General features: G+C 38.6%; 1 protein-coding gene across 6 annotated transcripts in view; it reads left to right on the top strand.

Annotated features, from left to right (window-relative positions):
* The window catches only part of PDE4D (phosphodiesterase 4D), a 785,924-nt gene that overhangs the window by 750,261 nt on the left and 15,866 nt on the right, over positions 1 to 19,797 (top strand). For 5 of the 6 annotated variants that reach the window (XM_059175042.1, XM_059175044.1, XM_059175045.1 and 2 more), the window contains 5 exons: positions 164 to 263; positions 7,732 to 7,886; positions 8,779 to 8,901; positions 9,392 to 9,574; positions 10,276 to 15,181. The exons of the other annotated variant lie outside the window; for it this stretch is intronic. In XM_059175042.1, the coding sequence (XP_059031025.1) occupies positions 164 to 263; positions 7,732 to 7,886; positions 8,779 to 8,901; positions 9,392 to 9,574; positions 10,276 to 10,692 (978 nt within the window). In that variant the 3' untranslated portion in view covers positions 10,693 to 15,181. Of the gene's footprint in view, positions 1 to 163; positions 264 to 7,731; positions 7,887 to 8,778; positions 8,902 to 9,391; positions 9,575 to 10,275; positions 15,182 to 19,797 lie in introns of those variants that run through there. 6 annotated transcript variants of the gene reach the window in all.

Below are 19,797 nucleotides of genomic sequence, written 5' to 3'. Positions count from 1 at the left end.
TTTCAGGACATCCTTAAACATCTTAAATACTTTTAAAATAAGCTATTAAATATTTTGAGCCTTCATTCTGTTTTCCAACACGTTCTAGGAACTAATTTGCAGTTTGTATATACCTTTCATTGTATTATTACAGAATGATAATGTTATCTGTCTGATTTTACAGGCTGTGTTTACAGATTTGGAGATTCTTGCAGCAATTTTTGCCAGTGCAATACATGATGTAGATCATCCTGGTGTGTCAAATCAGTTTCTCATCAATACAAGTGAGTGAAGTTGTTTATTTTTGCAGAAAAAAATATTTTTCCTTTGTATGTCTTAGAATGACCGAGCTTGTTTATAAACTTGGGATGTTTCCAGAGCTGTAATGTTCTTTTGGAATGTGTAAATGTGCATTTTATTGATCGTGTGTGTTAATGTAACCTAGTTCTGAAAATTACCGTTTTCTATCCTATGAGGCTTATGTTGTTTGAAAAACATTCATTTCAGTACTTCTCTAGAAATAATGTGTTGGTAGACAAGGGTAACCAGAAGTGAAAGTTTGCAGAAAGATTTAGATAGTTATATTGTCCCTAAAGTTTTAAATAAAAACGGGAAAAGTTAAACCTTCCTCACTTTATGTAGGTTGTCATTTCATCCTCTTCAGAGGCTATGATTAGTCTTTCCTCATACTCACACCTCATGCCCAGCTCTGCTCTTTCCTTTTTACATCTTCTATTGAGGACAATAGGAACATCTCTTTGACTTATTATCTCTTTTGACTTCTCTTTTATTTAAATATTTTTAACCATTAAATTTTTTCTCACCCATGACATCTCATCAGATAAGAAGTCAATACTTGGGACGCCTGGGGGGCTCAGTTGGTTAAGCATCTGCCTTCCTCTCAGATCATGATCTCAGGGTCTTGGAATCAAGCTCCAGGCTCCCTGCTCAGCAAGGAATCTGTTTCTCCCTCACCTCCCAAACCCCCCAACCTCTCTGCTCATGCACATGCTTGCCTTCTCTCTCCCTCTCAAATAAATGAATCTTTATTTAAGAAAAAAAAGGCAGGGTGCCTGGGTGGCTCAGTGGGTTAAGCCTCTGCCTTCGGCTTGGGTCATGATCTCAGGGTCCTGGGATTGAGCCCCACATAGGGCTCTCTGTTCAGCAGGGAGACTGCTTCCCCCTCTCTCTGCCTGCTTCTCTGCCTACTTGTGATTCTCTCTCTCTCTGTCAAATAAATAAAATCTTTTAAAAAAAAAAAAGAAAAGAAAAGAAAGGCATCACTGAATTAGGATATCTGAGGAGTGGTAGAGACTGTTTAATATGGGGCATCTCTGACACACAGCTTCCTGGAAAACCTCTGTAGGGAATGTTTAGGTAGGCGTGCTTGAGCTATGCCTTTGCAAAGAGGTTTCAGTTTTATGAAATTTCTATTCTTTTAATATTTGAAGTGAATTGGTAAATGATTAAAATGTAGTATTATCTTATTTCCTCCTACCATGGTAGATTAATGTTATAAATTAACATTTATGTACAAAAAGCAAAGTTGTTAGAGAATTTCTTATATCTATTAAAAATCTGCCCTTTTTTGCTATGACATTGTGGATAGCAGCCTTCTCGTGACTAAAGATGATGAACTCTGTGGCGTCTTTTCATTCCCCTTATATTCCCTATACTTTGCTGTAGCCAGATTTAAAGAGGCAATTTAAATTAGCCTCACTTTGAGAGATTTAATTCAGATCTTTAAAATTATTTACATCTATTTTTTTATATCTCAATCGCCTTTGGACAACTCTATAACAAAATGCACCTCTGTGACTCATTTTCTATGTAGGAGCTTTGGGAAAGTCATGGATTTCCTGAGAGGTGTGGATACTCAAGTACATTTTAGAAGTTTGGTTTATGAACTTATTAACCCAGGATTGGAGAGGCTAACATCTCATGTTCAGCTATCTTACGAGAACCTATAATGGGGTACTTTCAAGAGTCATCAAGGCATTACTGAGTATTAACACATGAATATTTATACACATCAGATGCAACTATGTGAGTTTAAAGCATCAGCGCTTAGGGTTGACTATCCTTGTGAGAAGGGCAGAGAGGTCATATGGTACAGTGTGCTCTGTGCTGGCACTTTTCCATAGCCTGACTGGATTTATTATTTTGATTTTTAAGCATGTCTTGATACGTTCCTAATTTTACAAACACATAAAAACTTTGTTGTAATGTCAGCCTTTGAAAAAAGGTATGCAGGGGCACTGGAGTGGCTCAGTGGGTTAAAGCCTCTGCCTTCAGCTCAGGTCATGATCCCAGGGTCCTGGGATGGAGCCTGTATGGGGCTCTCTGCTCAGCAGGGAGCCTGCTTCCTCCTCTCTCTCTCTGCCTGCCTCTCAGCCTACTTGTGATCTCTATCTGTCAAATAAATAAATAAAATCTTTAAAAAAATAAAATAAAATAATAAAAAATTTTAAAAGGCATGCAAAATATAGACTGGTGTGTTATCCTTGCATTCTACTCTATACAGTATTTTTGTTCTCATTGTAACATTACTAAAAAGAGATTAGATTAAGAAGAGATTATTATCAGTTAAAACAACTGATAATAAAGTCAGTTTCCAAGTAATCTGATAATTTTTTTTAAAGATTTTATTTATTTATTTGTCAGAGAGAGAGAGAGATCTGTTCTGCTCTGAGAGAGAGTTCTCTGGTACTGGAGAACTCTGGCAGGTATTAAGGGACCCATGGAGTATGAAATTTAAGCTAGCAAGGCCTCAGTCCACAGATGAATCTGATGCCCTCCAAAATTTGAGACTCTGTCAGATAGGTGAGATGAACAAATTTAGAAGACAATTATAAATAATACAGTGACAATGGCCAGCAGTGTCTGTTTAAGGTCATTTTGCTGATGACCTGCCTGAGGTGGAAGGGTAACTAATCCTGCTTCTGGAGGTACTTTGTTATTCAGTGGTGGTGTGATGATCTCCTTTCTCTGAGACCTCAGCAACACTGGGAGGTTAACAGTTCCCAGAGCAGTTTTGGATTGTTAATAGTTCCTCCCTGGGCGGGGTGTGAGAAGGCTGTGTTAATCCTGAGAGAGTGAATCAGCATCATCACCTGGTACATTTGAAAGCATCCTGGAGTGGATCAGGGCCCTAGGTCAGTATAGGAATCACTGTCTTTTTTTTTAGATTTTTTTTTTTTTTAATCAGAGAGGAGGTGGGGAGAAAGCGAGCACAGACAGAGTGGCAGCAGAGGCAGAGGGAGAAGCAGGCTCCCTGCTGAGCAAGGAACCTGATGTGGGACTTGATCCCAGGACTCTGGGATCATGACCTGAGCCAAAGGCAGCTGCTTAACCAACTGAGCCACCCAGGCGTCCCAGGAATCACTGTCTTAATTAGCATTTGACTAGGGATCATGACAGCAAGGATTTTATTTCAGGACACAGAAGAGGTTAATATGACCAGTAACACAAGTAAATTTGAACTTCACAGCATTCTATAAAGCGGTCTCTCCCATAACTTGTAAACTTTGCAATAAATAGCTTTGTAAATACTCTTATCAAAATTATGTGATTATTTTTAGTTTGCAGGAAATTCTTTATATGTATAGATACAGATAATAACTATATGATAACATATTACAGATACACAGATAGACATTAAGTGTATGTTTCTGTTTTTTTCATGGATTGATTGAGCCTTAGTGGTTCAGATTAGCACACTCTCAACTCTGACCTTGGAGCTGGTGCTGCCAAGGTGTCCAAAGCCAAGGGTTGAATCTGTTTCTTATAACAGAATTCTAAAGACCTCTAATCATCACATTTACAACCCCCTAGTTGGGAGGTCGCTTGTTCTATTTTAAGGAGGCTACCGAGGTGCAGTGAGGTTGTATGACATCCTCTGTTGGAAGGCTCTGGAGCTCACCAGGCTGCTTCCCATTCCTGGTACTCCTCTGCTTCTTAGTTGTAGCAACAATTCCCATAATTTGTTCCACTTATAGGTGCCAAATGATTTGATACTAATGATACATACATTCATGGTAAATTCATGGAGGTTTTGAAAACAGAGACATCGATTCTACAGGCAGAATTGATTAAGTTTTGTAAGCAATTTGGGGAATGGGGAAATCTGAGTAGGATTTTAAGAAGTTGAAACTCCAGGGTAGGAATCTGTATCAGTTTTTTTCAAAGATAGTACATGTAAATAAACCCATAAAATGTAAATAGTGTCATGAAGTTTTGTTGGAACATGCTGGAGAGTATTTATCATAATAAAAGCATTTGACTTCACAGAAGTATTTTCTGAAACAATGCAGCACTGTCAGAAATACAGAATATATATATAGTATTAAATTTTACTTGGAAAACAAGTAATTTTTGTTTATAGAAAAGATGCCTAAATTTTAGGGGAAAAGATTTACTCACATTGGTCATGTTTTCAAAGCATATGGCTTTGATTTCCAAGAGTAGAGACATTTCACTACATTAAAGTGAAGCTGGATTTAGCTACCAATATACACACAGTTTATTCCTCTAGTCTCATTTTAAAATAAGCTTTCCATAGCTGTATCTGTGGATTATATATAGAATGTTATTTTTCTGCATAAATCTAACACTTTCAAAATAAGGATAAATTCATTTTTATCAAATGTGATTATATAGGAATACTACAGAGATTGATATTTTATTCAACAAAAAGTACCGAGAGATTTCTCTGTGCCAAACAACATTCTAGGCATTAGGAATATATGGGTGAACAAGATAATGGCTTGTCTCTGAAGAGCTTGCCTTCCACTGGAAGAGACTAAACTGTAACACATGAATATCAGATGGGACTAGTCCAGTGGAGAAAAATAAGGCAAGTTACAGGCATTAATGAATTGAGGGAGTGAGCCAGTTTTAATCCTTTGTCCTTGGCAACTAGATCTTAAAACTACCACTTCCCTTCTCCATTTCAAGGAGAAATATCTTGTTTAGAAGTGCCAGGGAAACCAGACAACCATGCATATCACATGAATAACTTTTCGTTTTATACAGGCTCTTAAGTCTCTAAGCAGATTAGGGTCTTAAGTCTCTAAGCAGTCTTTGGCAGAGACTGTTAAGACTGTTAGGACTTGGGGGTGCCTGGGTGGCTCAGTGGGTTAAAGCCTCTGCCTTCAGCTCAGGTCATGATCCCAGGACCCTGTGGGAGCCCCACATCAGATTCTCTGCTCAGCAGGAAGCCTGCTTCCTTTTCTCTCTCTCTGCCTGCCTCTCTGCCTACTTGTGATCTCTCTTTGTCAAATAAATAAAAATCTTAAAAAAAAAAAAAAAGAATTAAAAAAAAAAAAGACTGTTAGGACTTAGGACTTGAACAGAGGGGTGCCTGGGTGACTCAGTTGGTAAAGCTACTGCCTTCAGCTCAAGTCATGATCCCGGAGTCCTGGGATCAAGTCCTGCATCGGGCTTCCAGCTCAGTGGGGAGTCTGCTTCTCCCTCTGATCTTCTCCCCTCTCATGCTTGCTCGCTCTCTCTCTCTCAAATAAATAAAAATAAAATCTTTAAAAAAGACTTGAACAGAGATAATGACAAGTCAGGTAGAATGTGATCAAGGCCAAATCAGTGATACAAAGTATAAAGCAGAAAGTGAGCGGTTCTGCCTATAGTAACAAGGAAGGGCTTCATCCAAGAGGTTACTTGTATTGGGCCTTGAGGACAAAGAGGTTTCAACAGAAATGTTCTATGAACTATTTTCTCACCCTCCACCCTACCTTCTGTACCTTAGTGCAAACTTTGAAGGCAGCTTCCTGGTAATTCCTGAACTTTCAAGGATTTTATGTAGGAGTGCTGCGGTAGCATCTTTGGAGAAAAACTTCTCAGGAGATGCAGAGTCTTACCTTCTTTATATGTGTCTATGTGCCTTCAGTCCTAAAGAAAAGTAGAAACTTAAATGATTACCCCAAGATTCAGTTGCTTAAATGGTAACATGTGTTCATTTAAAAATTTGTGGTCTTCACTACCTTTTTGTTAATAGCCCCAAAACTGGAGGGAAAGGTGACACACACTCATAAGCAATCTTTCACCACCTTTCTGGCCAGTCTGGATTCTTAGTAAATCTCGGGAGCCAACAGCTTTCCAAGGCAGGCTTGATCAGGACTCTTGGACCACCCTCTGTGTGCAAGCGCATCTTTACATTGATTAGAATTGAGACTCATTGTTAGAGATTCCATACCACAGATCACCCTCCTCCTTAAAGTAATAACTCATCACCTTTTTCTTCTGCAGGATCCACAGTCTTATTTTCTTTCTTCTTTTTTTATGAGATATATAAACTATCCCAGGTTTTTGCAAGCCTGAGTCAGTTCATGCATTAATACCCCTTATCCCTATGCATACTTATTCCCTTACAAGAACCCTAAAAGTTGAATTAGGCATTCTTTGTCCAGTCAGAAAACATTTGCTTTCCTTCCAGTTTGTATCTTTTAATAGGAATCGACTGTAGAAACCATAATACCATGTGTTACGATCCTATAGAGATGAATTTTTATATCTATGTTTATCATCTGTAGATAAATGTTTACAGTTTGAAGCTTTCAGAGACTATTTAAAAGTCAGACTTGACCAGATACTATCTGAATGAATGAATGAATACTATTGTTTTATCCCCCCAAAAGAGACTAATCACACCCACTTCTTGGTACTCTACACATCTCAGTTCCTGTGGTTTGGGAGCAAAAATTTAGATGTGTAAACTCCTATTTCTATAGTACTGGTAAATTCATAGGACTTCACCAAAGAAATATGTCTACCTCTCTTATCCTTCCTGGTTCCTTTAAAATAGCCATTAAGTAACACTGGATATTTCTTTCTTAGAAATGTATGTATTTCCCATGCATTAGTCAGAAAAAAAGATCAAATACATGTGCTTTCGGTCTTTACAGTGACCTAAGTGGAAACAGAATAAATCACAAATTGTTTTTAATGACCATCTTATGGAATCTTGTCTACTATTTATAGGAACTAGGAAAGAAGCAGGATCTTACTGCCTAAAACACACGGGTCCAGGGCAGTCATAAGGGAGAAGCAAAATCTTCATCACGGAGTTATGTGGGCAGCTGACCCCTGTCTCTGTGAAGTCATGAGCATTCAGGTGGGAAGGGCAGTGTATCTGTATATAGTGACTACCATGATACTCAGAAAAGAAGATGGAAAAAATAAGTAAAACTTTTACTTCCAAAGCTATGCTATGGGATAAAATGAGTAAGAGCAGCATGAGCACATCTAGTATTGTTCATTTGTTCCAGACTGTTCTTGAGTATAATCCTAAACAATATGATGCTTACATTCTATGAAATGTTGGGAAGGTGGTCCACAGTTAGCAGGAACATGACAATTTATGCTGTTGATATGTTCCAGCTGTTAAAAATGATGTCATGTTCTGCTGCCCATGGAGCCACCTGTGGCAGATCTGGAGGGGAGGTTCAAGAACATTCGGCCAAATTCCTCTTCCACTTTAGAAAAATGGCAGTGGAGATCAATAGAATGAAATGACTTATCACATATCAATGGCATTAGAACTCATTCCTAAGATTCCAGCGCCCTTTCCACTGTTACATTAACTAGTCTATTCTGTCCGGGGCAGAGTCATATAATGGTAAAGCTAACAGAGATGTTGAGGGGACATTGCTTCTTAAACCCAAACTATGCCAGAATATGAAAAATAAGATAAACTCAGAAAAAATGGCCTTATCTTCTCTCTCCTTTCTTTCTTTCAAGACTCTGAACTTGCCTTGATGTACAATGATTCTTCTGTCTTGGAGAACCACCATTTGGCTGTGGGCTTTAAGTTGCTTCAGGAAGAAAACTGTGATATTTTCCAGAATTTGACCAAAAAGCAAAGACAATCATTAAGGAAGATGGTCATTGACATTGTAAGTAGCTGATAAACACAAAAAAGAGACTTGTAATGCAAGTGGTTTTCTAAAAGTGTAAGAATGAGATGAGTATCAGGTAAATGGAATCATGTGTTTCCAAACATCACACTGCCACTTACATTCAAGAAGCCACCCGTGCAGTGATGTTCCCTACTAGGTTTGCTCCTTCCAGCACTTTGGAGTTCGGAATAGGGACAGCTTGCCCTTACCATTCTAGTTTTGTTTTCTAAATTTCAGTCTTGTGGCAGGCAGGGAAAATGACTAACAAAAGCAGTTAATTCAAATGGATTTTTTTCCACTTGTGAAATGGAAAATAAATTTATGTCAGTAGATGGTACTATTTATGGACATCCATGACTTGTATTTATGCACAGTATTCACAATGATTACAAGACACAGGAAAATCTATGCTTATCAGAAACTTACTGCATTAAGCTTTGTACTTACAAAGGTAGGAGTTATGGAATTTTCTGCTGTCTTAGAACAGCAGAAGACTCACCAGGTTCTGAAGTATTCTGTGAACAGTGATGAGTTCCTTGGTCAGAGTCCAGGTACCACTTTCTAGTCCAAGGAATGGAAAAAACTTTGGAACATGTGCTGATTTTTTATCCACAGATCTCATCTTTTTCATTGTGAAAAAGTGGTTTTTCACTGTGAAAGTGGTTGCTGCTGCTAACCTTTTGTATATTGCACATTCTCCTCTGGGCTTTCAGAAAACCTTCAGCAAAACAGAAGAGGCTGCCCAAAGGAGTAGTAGTACAGAATTCTCACTCACTGCTGTTAGATGCCATAGTGCTTCTCCATTTCCTTCACATCTGCGTTAATGTTTTCATATGCAAATTTTGACTTATCCTCTGGACGTTGTTACTTATGAAAATACTCTTTTAAGGTACTTGCAACAGACATGTCAAAACACATGAATCTACTGGCTGATTTGAAAACTATGGTTGAAACTAAGAAAGTGACAAGTTCTGGAGTTCTTCTTCTTGATAATTATTCTGATAGGATTCAGGTAAAACATCATTTGAATTTGTTCTGTTTGTGTGCACATGTGTCTGTGTCTAACTTTGATAAGATTTCTGTTTCCTTTCTTGCATCTTACAATTTTAGTAATTTTAAACAGAATTTTTAAACCAAATTCTTAATCATGAGAATTAACCAGATAAAACTATTGGCTTTTTTAAATTTGCATTTTTGTTTAAAAAAAAAAAAAACTAATATCTCACAAAACCAACCATTTAAGCAGCTCTGAACTTAATCAGCCATGCACACGTAAACAGTTTCTTAGGATATTTTGGTATGGTGGAAGGGATATCATTGGGGGCTGTTAATACAAGTGTGAACCATACATAGACACATCATAGTTGAGCTGTTTGGAAGGAATCTTAAGCTACATGTATTTTTAAGTGTTACATTCATCCACTGTGAATTTCTAGTAAAAAAAAAAAAAAAAAAGGCAAGAAGAAGCAAGTGCTGAATAAAGCGTTTGTCTCTTTTACTAGGTCCTTCAGAATATGGTGCACTGTGCAGACCTGAGCAACCCCACGAAGCCGCTCCAGCTGTACCGCCAGTGGACAGACCGCATCATGGAGGAGTTCTTCCGCCAAGGAGACAGAGAGAGGGAGCGAGGCATGGAGATCAGTCCCATGTGTGACAAGCACAATGCGTCCGTGGAAAAGTCACAGGTGATGCATTAAGCATAAAGTTTGCAGAGAGAGCACAATTCCAACCTGAACATTTGATCACTTTTTATGCATGTCATATGGTATTTCATTGGGTCTTTAAAATTACTTTGTTTTTGACAGACCAGAAAACTCTCATTCTTAAGAGTTTTATTCATATGGACATATATTCATTTCTTATGACATTATATCCATGCATTATGGCTGTATTCATCTAATATATATATATGGAGAGAGAATTTGTCTATCTGAACTCATAAGTGAATTCAGTTATATGAAGCCATATAGAGTATCTGGTCCGACTTCATTTATCTAAAGTCACCTATAAATTGGCCATTCTAAAATAAAGTCCAGGTCTAATGCCTAAGCTCAACTCTGTAAACAAATGGAAATTGTTTACATCATAAACATACTCTTGAACTAAGAGTTCTTGCTAATTTTCACCAGCTAGTAACAACACTTTTATATGTACCATTGCCTGAAGTAGTGACTATTTTACCACACTCAGGCTAGAAGTCTTCTGTTCAGTGTTATGTTTGTGAGCCATGTTATATATTTTATATTTTAATGTAAACTATATATGTATATGCATATAAAGTGATATCATTGATACATAATCAGGTATTTGTGGGATCTAGTTCACCTTTTCCATTTTTTCTTAGTCCCAAGTCTTGTGCTCAAACCGGAATTTTTTTTTTAACTAGGTGGGCTTCATAGACTATATTGTTCATCCTCTCTGGGAGACATGGGCTGACCTCGTGCATCCTGATGCCCAGGACATTCTGGACACTTTGGAGGACAATCGTGAATGGTACCAGAGCACAATTCCTCAGAGCCCCTCCCCAGCACCTGATGACCAGGAGGAAGGCCGGCAGGGTCAAACCGAGAAGTTCCAGTTTGAACTAACTTTAGAGGAAGATGGCGAGTCTGACACCGAAAAGGACAGTGGAAGTCAGGTGGAAGAAGACACTAGCTGCAGTGACTCCAAGACTCTCTGTACTCAAGACTCAGAGTCTACTGAAATTCCCCTTGATGAGCAGGTGGAAGAGGAAACAGTGGGGGAGGAAGAAGACAGCCAGCCTGAACCCTGTGGAATAGAAGATCATTCTCCTGACACGTAACAGTGCAAAGAATGTCACGTCTTTTCTTTCCTTTTTCTTTCTTTCTTTTTTTTTTTTTTTAATTTAAGTAGAAAAATTGTTTCCAAAGTGCATGTCACATGCCACAACCATGGTCACACCTCACTGTCATCTGCCAGGATGTTTGTTGAACAAAACTGACCTTGACTACTCAGTCTGGCGCTCAGGAATATTGTAACCAGTTTTTTCACCTCCATGTCATCAGAGCAAGGGGGACATCTTCATGAACAGCATTTTAACAAGATTTCAGCTTGGTAAGAGCTGACAGAGCGGAGAAAATCAACTCTACAATGTTTTCAAGGGAGTATGGCTCATCGGGCAGCCCAAAAGTTGATAGGCTTTGGGGTTTCTTTTTTATTCGTTTGCAATATTTTCAGCAGAAAGAAGGCATTACACAAACAGAGTGAACCCATGGATGAAGCAACATATGTGTCAGGAATAGGACATAGCACGAATCTGTTACCAGGAGGAAGATGAGCCACAGAAATTGTATAATTTTCTAATTTCAAGTCTTCCTGATACATGACTGAACAGTGCAGTTCAGTGAGCTGCACTGACCTCTACATTTTGTATGATATGTAAAACAGATTTTTTGTAGAGCTTACTTTTATTATTAAATGTATTGAGGTATTATATTTAAAAAACTATGTTCAAAACTTCATCTGCCACTGGTTATTTTTTTCTAAGGAGTAACTTGCAAGTTTTCAGTACAAATCTGTGCTACACTGGATAAATCTAATTTACCAATTTTACTTGCACCTTAGAGTTCATAGCAATTAACTAATTTGTAGTGATTCATTGTTTTATATACCAATGACTTCCATATTTTAAAACAAAACCCAACTTCATGTTGCAGGAAACCCTTTTTGTAGGTCTTCATTTACTTTGCTTTCATTTCAGTCTTTTCCAATAAGCAGAGTTGCTCTCACTGACTTTTTTTTTTTTTCAGTGTACAAAGTGAGTATTTGTTCTGTAATACTTTGATGTGCATTCTGTCTAATGTGTCTTAAGCCTCATAAACAATCATCAGTTGGTGTTGTCTGAAGCAAGTAAGAGATATATAAATACCCCGTAGCTAAAATGGTCAGTCTTTTTTAGATATTTTCCTATTTAGTGTCTTCTGGTAACTTTTTGCTGTGTCAGTAGACCCTCATTTCACAAGTGCATGTCTTTGTAATAACGCACACGTTTTATCCTCATTTTTATTGTTTTCATAGTCCGTTGTAGTAAGAAAACCTTTTTCCCCTTGTGCTGGTTTATTCTTTAGTGTGTGTTTGAAACTCTGTCCATGTTCACTAGATGGGGTCTTATCAAATATATCACCACCATTCTGATTGATGAAGAGAAGCAGGTAGTCTGGCTAAAGTCACCATTCTTTTTGACCACAAGGCCATATATAATGACTAACTTTCATTCTTGATTCATAGAGAAGAGTTAACAGCTAGCTAGGTGATTTTTAACAATATTAGCAGAATATATTAACAAACACCACTACAACTAATGCTTTTTTGTTTCTATGATTTTACCATAAGATTAAGAACTATATGAGGAATATTCTTGAAAAGTGGTTTTAAGTGTAGCAACTACTCTTCCTTAATGGATACCATGTAATGTAGAAATTGGTTTCTCAGTTATCATTGGTCCATAAGTATGTCTTATAGAGAAGAACTTTAAATGCACTGAGCGAAAGAAGTTGATGATGCCAATGGACCAGAGGTTTGGTAATATAATGCCACCCTAAAATATTAGGTTGGGTAAGAAGATTCTACGTAAGTAACAGAGATGGTTCTTGGCTGCATTTATCACCAAGAAATGTATTACAATTTTTAAGATTACTTCCCAGTATTTACCTTCAGTTGGCATCCTGGGGTACTTATTTAGTTTGGACTGTTCCCATTTCAGCTCTAAAGTATTTGCTTTCTCTTTGAAGAATTTGGAGCCCAAATAATCATTTTTCACATTCATATCCAAGAATTGAAATAGAGACCAAAAAGATTATCTGACCAAATGGACAATAAATTGTCAAGAAAAGTTGTAACCCTGGAAAACATTTATATTTGGAATTTCTCAAGCCGTCTACTGGACTAATAACTAAGTCATCAGCCAGGGAAATGATCCAAAGCTGAAGATAGTCCCTATTTTAATACCCTGACATCCACAGGGGAAACTTTGGTAGAATAATTATGTAGCTCAGATCTGTTCTTAGAGCAGAACAGGAATCAACTAATTAATTATCAGATTTCCACACTCCTCTCCCTGAAAAAAAAAATCAGTAATCTTTCAAAGAATGTCCTGTTTTTAGCCAGGTGGTTTCACAAGAACATTTGGAAACTTGTTTAATTTAATTTGCCCTTGATGGAGGTATAGAAGAACAGGCAAACAAAATATTGTCATTCCCTCCTCTCATTAATGCTTGGTATTTCCCCCACAGAGTGCCTAAAATTTTAATAGTAATAGGAAAAAAATTAAAGTAGCAATATATCACAAACTAATCCAGACCTGAAAGGATTTGTAACTGGATTGAAAAACAAAGGGTTTTTGTTGTTTTGTTTTCCAGTTTGTTGGTTTATAATGGTCACATGTTGTGAGGATACTCACCGATAGACAATCAAATTGTAGAAAAGGCATACATAATATCCAAGAGACAGGGACTAATGCACTGTACAATCTGCTTATCCTCTCCCTTCTTTCTCTTTCCTTCTCTCTCGCCAAAGTGTGCTTCAGAATTATACACTGCTTTAAAAAGAACATCCTTATACAAGTGGCTTTATATTTCCTAAAATGCCATAAGAAAATGCAATATCTGGGTACTGTATGGGGAAAAAATGTCCAAGTTTGCATAAAACCAGTACATTTCAGCTTGCAAGTTACTAAATACAATAATGCTGTTTTAATTTTATTTTCTTTTACATCACTTAAAATTCACAAGAAAATAATGTAGATAGAACAAATTGCAGACAAGGAAAAAAAAACTTGAATGAAATGGATTTTATAGAAAGCTTTATGATAATTCTTGAATGCATTATTTATTTTTTTGTGCCATGCATTTTTTTTCTCACCAAATGACCTTACCTGTAATACAGTCTTGTTTGTCTGTTTACAACCATGTATTTATTGTAATGTACATACTGTAATGTTAATTGTAAATTATCAGTTCTTATTAAAACATCATCCCATGATGGGATGGTGTTGATATATTTGGAAACTCTTGGTGAGAGAATGAATGGTGTGTATACATACTCCTTGTACATTTTCTTTTCTCCTGTAATATAGTCTTGTCACCTTAGAGCTTGTTTATGGAAGATTCAAGAAAACTATAAAATACATAAAGATATATAAATTTAAAAAACATAGCTGCAGGTCTTTGGTCCCAGGGCTGTGCCTTAACTTTAACCAATATTTTCTTCTGTTTTGCTGCATTTGAAAGTAAGCTAATGGGGTGGTGGGGGGCTAGGGCTGGGCATTTTTATATCCAAGCTTTGAAACTATTGGATTTCTGACAATAGCTGGGAGATTCTGAGACCCTTCTGAGATACAGGCTTTTAAGCTTTTAGCTCTTGCCATGAAGCAGCACTGCTTATATAATGGTTCTTCTCCCCATCTCTTGATCAGGAGCTACTTCGGGTAGTTACATCTGATTGTTGGCTGTTTTTTCCCCCCCACTTTCAAACATTAATGGGAAAATACATTCTTGCCCAGTAATAACAAAGTCTTTTTGGCTTCTTAAGCACATAGGCGGATGAACTTGATTTGAAACTAGAGCCTCAGGTCACATGTGTTGGTCAGTCATTTATTCATCAGCTTCCTGTCATGTTAAGAGAATCTGTAATAGGAAAAGTTCATTTTTTAACCCTGGAATTTTTCAACTAAAATCAATGAAATTTCCATTATATATGTAAATCCATAGATAAAACACAGTTTTTATATGATGCCAATTCAAACAAAAATGATTCACCATTCTCTAGAATTTGTTTCTGCAGAACTACTATGGCTTTCACATTTTAAAAATTAGCCTTAGCATAATGGCCAGCTCCCAAAAGTTAACGAAAAATCCCCACTGGGTGGTATGGAAACTGCCTCCCTCTTGCCCAGCCCTCGGAGCACTTGATTTAGCGAGAGATCCTTTTTCTAGGAAAAATGAGCCTCCTGTTATTTTATTTTAATTTTTTGACACAAACTGTAGATTTTAGCAGCCCTGGCCCAAAGGAATTTGATTACTTTTGTTTTAAACAGTACAAAGGGGACACTATAATTATGAAAAACATCCTTACTGATTTTGGTTGTTTTTAATTTTATTTCTTAGGATATGTTTTCAGAGTGGTTAATTGTGTGTGAGCATTACAAATGATGATGATTCTTATAGTGGTTTCTTAGCCTCTCTTACAGCCCATGAGGATAGTACTGTACATCAATACCTTCATATGAAATTTTTATATGCAACGAAAATAAAAGCATGGGTTGATTCTGCCTATTTATGACTCCATCTTTTACAATTAAAAGATTATTTGTTTGAAATTGTAGGTGAGTCAGCCCAGGTTTTCCAGAGTGATGAAGAGGATGAAGTGAAATAAAAGGATAAGTGGCCTAAGTTAGTATTGATATGCTATAGATGAAACCAAGTTATGTTGATTCACCTTGCTATAGAGGAAATTGCCCAAACTATTTAGATGACCCCTAAGATTAAGTAGTGTTTTCTAAACAGTGTCGGGAAGGGGACATCTCTGCCTAAGGATTCTGGTATCCCGAATGACTCAGACATTCAACAGTTATTTGCAGGTATATACTCAGCCATTGACAAGGTTCTAAGGATTCAGCAGAGAACAAGACAGCCATTGCTTTCTGGAGCTCAGACTCTGGAAGGCACACAGGCATTAGACACTTCCAAACACATGTCATCATTAGGTGCTCAGTACAAACGAAGAAACTCTAATGCTGTGATTAAGCAGAAACCTGAACTTCTGATCTCTTCTGGAGGGCCAAAGAAGGCTGGTTAAGAAAGCAATTTGGGGCTGAGCGCTGAAGGGGAGTGAGAAGTAACCAGGCAAAAAGGGAGAATTGGTAGGAAGAGGAAGGGGGTCAAGATGAGAAAAGCCACTTGCAGAAGTCCTGAGGTACCAAAGAACTTGAGAGCTCTGGAGAAACGGAAGGAAAGCTACCCTCCCCCATCACTCTTTATCTCTTACTCTGCTTTAATTTCCTTTATAATGCTTATTACAAACTGACATATGTATCTGTGTATTTGTCCATTGCCTGTCTCTCCCACGAAAACATAGCTCCATGAGAGCAAAGTCTGCTTACTCCAAAACCAGCTTTGTGGACAATAAGTATTTAATATTCACTGAATATAGCCACCAGACTGATACTGGATATAATTCGATCTGATAAGACATTTGGGGGTCTTAGAGAATTTGTTGATATCATAATGATGTTCTGGTGGTGGTTTTGAGCTTGCTAAGATCCCAGGTAAACAAAGTTTAGAGGTTTTTGTTTTGGTTATTTTTGTTTTTTGTTTTTTATCTTATTGCTAACCAAAAACTCTGCTTGCTTCTTCCTAACAATTTTTTTTTTTGTCTGCATGACAAAAATAAAAATCATTTTTTGTGATGAGTAAACATTTAGGCAAAAAATTTAATCCTCAGAACCCCCCAAATTTAAATAGAATAACTGAATAGAATGATGTGCCTAGCCCCTGAAGTCTGTACCTTAACTTTAACCAATATTTTCTTGTGTTTTGCTGCTATGATCATAAGGTGCCCAGGTGACACCTTTAGGGAATTCTTGATCTAAACCCAAGGTCCATTCCTCAGAAGTCTATGTCCCAGGGTGAGACGACGGGACCAAAAAACCAACTGCCATCTTTCCCACTTATTCCCCCAATCTGATTTAGGTCAATCTGGGTATGTTGAGCCCATCCGAGTTTCATCACCTGGGGATATTTCCTCAGATAAATAGCTATGAACCTAAAACAACAAAACACGACTCTTGGTGGCCGCCCGCAGCGGCTGGGGTGACGGGGGGGGGGGGGGGGGGGGGGCGGGGGGGATAACAACGACTTCCGACTTCCGGTAGCCAGAGTGTTCCCGGGCCGTGGACGCACGCTTACCCACAGAGCCTTGTTTCAAAGGAATTCCACCTGTGTTTCCCCAGCCTCCTGATTTTCGGGCGCCGTTTCCCCCACAGCTGCTCACCTGTCTCCAAATACTCAATGTCGAACTGAGTGGAGTGGGTTTGAATCTTAGTCCACGGACTTGAGTAAGCAAGAAATATCACTTTATTTCATTTCAACTAATTAATTGGGGCCCTGCGTCTTCGCAGGATGTTGGGAATTTCCATTTGTGTCATTATTAGCACATCCCCCTCCCCCTCAAAGTAAAGCTCCTCTTATCTCTAGCTGAGCCTGAGCGCCTGACCTCTGTGTTGTCCAATCGGTGATTCCTTACAGTCTGTCCGCCCTTTGCCGCCCTCCTTGTTACGCATGTGGTACACCAGTAATGCAAGCTGAGGTGGGGAGCCCTGGTTTGGGGCTCTACTTCCTTAAACTCACTTTGTAGTGTTTGTGTCTAAAAAGATCCCGTTCTTCTAATTTCTCATTATTACTTACTCAAGTGACTACAAACAGAAAGTACTCTCCTTTTCCTGATCCCAGGGCCTCTCACGCTGCTGGCCTCTAGAGACTTCTCCCTTCTTCCCTATTTTGTTCTTCCTTGGATTTAAACTTAAAAAAAAAGAGAGAGAGAGACTAGAGGTGATTATGACTACTGTGCGTTCCTCCTTTCCACTCTACAAGAATCCTGCCTATTACTGGAGAGAGGGAGAAGGAAACATTATAGGAATAGCGTATGTTAAATAATAGTTCAGCCAAGCTAAGTTCTCAGGACACAAAATGAAAAAAAACAAGGAGGCAGTGGTGTTCCTGGGAGAGAACGATGGCCAACCACTGAGTCGGGATCTGGAAGGGAAGAGAGAACTAGAAATTTTACTTTCCTCCTCCACCTGGACTGGGCGCTGCGGAGATCTGGGAGAGCTGACTGAGGTAAGAATTCATAACCTTTGCTGCCTTCTGTCAGGTTTGCCAAGATCCCATCTGCAGACTCCAGAGTGAGTAGGGTTTCAAGCAGAGGGTGTAGCCCTGGTAGCTACTAGAATTTGGAAAGGTTTTCCATGAATTTTAGTTACCCCTTTGCTGTTTAAGGGACTGGTAGCCATTTACCAGAGAATCTGTGGGAGTCCGGTCAACCCTAAGTGGGGCTGTACTTAACGGATACATATGGGGGCTTTCGATTTGGTGAGGAATTATTTGACAAAACCTTCCCAAACAATCCATTTTCCATTGTCCTGTCTGAAAGCAAGTTCAACTGTGATTGACGGCCAGCGTCTCAATGATGGAGCCCTGGCAGGGAGCCAAGGCAGACGCCCAGGTGTTTTAGGTGTTGGCTTTGGAGTGGTTGCAGCTCTACGGTAACTAATTTAGTAGACTTTTGTTTATGGTCTTGTTGTCTCTTTCCGCAGCCTGGACAGCCTTAGGGAAGAAACGGAGGGTTCTCCAAGGGCATTTGTAATTCTTCCTTTCGTTTTGCTCAGGTTCTTAGCACCATGGCCTCCTATAGACTCTTTTTCTTCTGTAAGAGAAACAAAAGTGTTTCTTCTATCAATGCAGATCTCCAGAGAACGATTTAGTTCAGATCCAGTTACAAGGGCCAACCAACATTTCTGCCAGAATCACTCCCAGGCCTGCCCTTGAGCTGGTCAGTGGCATTTAAAGGGTATGCTGATGAGCAAAGAGACCTCTAAGCTGAGGTTTTTGTTGTTCAACCCCTACCCACAGAGCTGCTGAGCTGATCATAGCTGGGGCCTGGTGGCTGGCTGGGGCCTGCAGGAAACCATGCATAGCATTTTTCCAAGGGCAGTCCAAGATACTGGTCTAAGTGTCCAGAGCTAGTACTTCAACGACTCTGAGCTGTTTTTGTTTTTTGTTTTTTCCATGTAAGAACTGCTTCACCTGTTAGTTAGTTGTTCTTTGGTTTTTTGTTTTTTTTTTTCTTTTAAAGATTTTATTTATTTATTTGATAGGCAGAGATCTCAAGTAGACAGAGAGAGAGAGGAGGAAGCAGGCTCCCCGCCGAGCAGAGAGCCCCATGCGGGGCTCGATCCCAGGACCCTGAGATCATGACCTGAGCCGAAGGCAGAGGCTTTAACCCACTGAGCCACCCAGGCACCCCTGGTTTTTGTTTTTTTAAAACTTTTTTTCTAATTTTGTAAAATACAAGTAATACAGGTACATTGTTTAAAAATTCTGACCTCATCCATTGTGATGTTAGGCGCTTGGGCTGCCCTGAAAAAAAAAAAAAAAAAAACCACAGATCGAGTGTTTTCAATAACAAAAATTTATTTTCTCACAGTTCTGGGGTCTGGCAGTTCTTGAACTTCAGTGTCTCTTGAAGCCTCTCTTCTTAGCTTGTAGATGGCCACCTTCTCCCGGTGCCTTCACACAACCTTTTCTTGATGTGTTCCCATCCGTGGTGTCTGTGTGTAACTGGTCTCCACTTAATAAGGATACTGATCAAATCGAGTTAGTACTACATACATGACCTTATCTCTTCAATGCCCTATCCCCAAATAGAGTCACATTCTGAGGTATTGGGGGTTAGGGCTTCAACAGACAGGTTTGGTAGGGTCATCGTTCAACCCATAAGAGCCAACAAAAGGAAATCCTTTACATGTCTGTACTGATTTCTACATCTTGAAGACCCAGACCCAGACCCTTTTAATTGTTCTCTCTAATGTTACTGCCATATTTGTAAATTACTTGTTTGCACCACTACTTCTTGCCTTTCTGATTTTAGGTATAATCTTCTGACTGACATATTAGGATTTCCCCTTAGATCCTGTCCTCACATGCTCTCTTTAAAAAGTCTCCTACTAGAATTCTATCACATGTTCTGGTTGCATTATTATTAAACATTTGCATTGTCATGGTCCTACAAAAATAATTTATAGCCAATCCATGTCATATACTGTAATTACACTTCCATTTTTCTATAGCTTCTTTTCTGGAGATAATTATTTCCTTTTTTTTATTATCTTGGT

Source organism: Mustela lutreola, chromosome 5 (assembly GCF_030435805.1).
Source record: "Mustela lutreola isolate mMusLut2 chromosome 5, mMusLut2.pri, whole genome shotgun sequence".
In the NCBI taxonomy this organism is placed as follows: domain Eukaryota; kingdom Metazoa; phylum Chordata; class Mammalia; order Carnivora; family Mustelidae; genus Mustela; species Mustela lutreola.
This window is presented reverse-complemented; position numbering and strand designations above follow the sequence as displayed.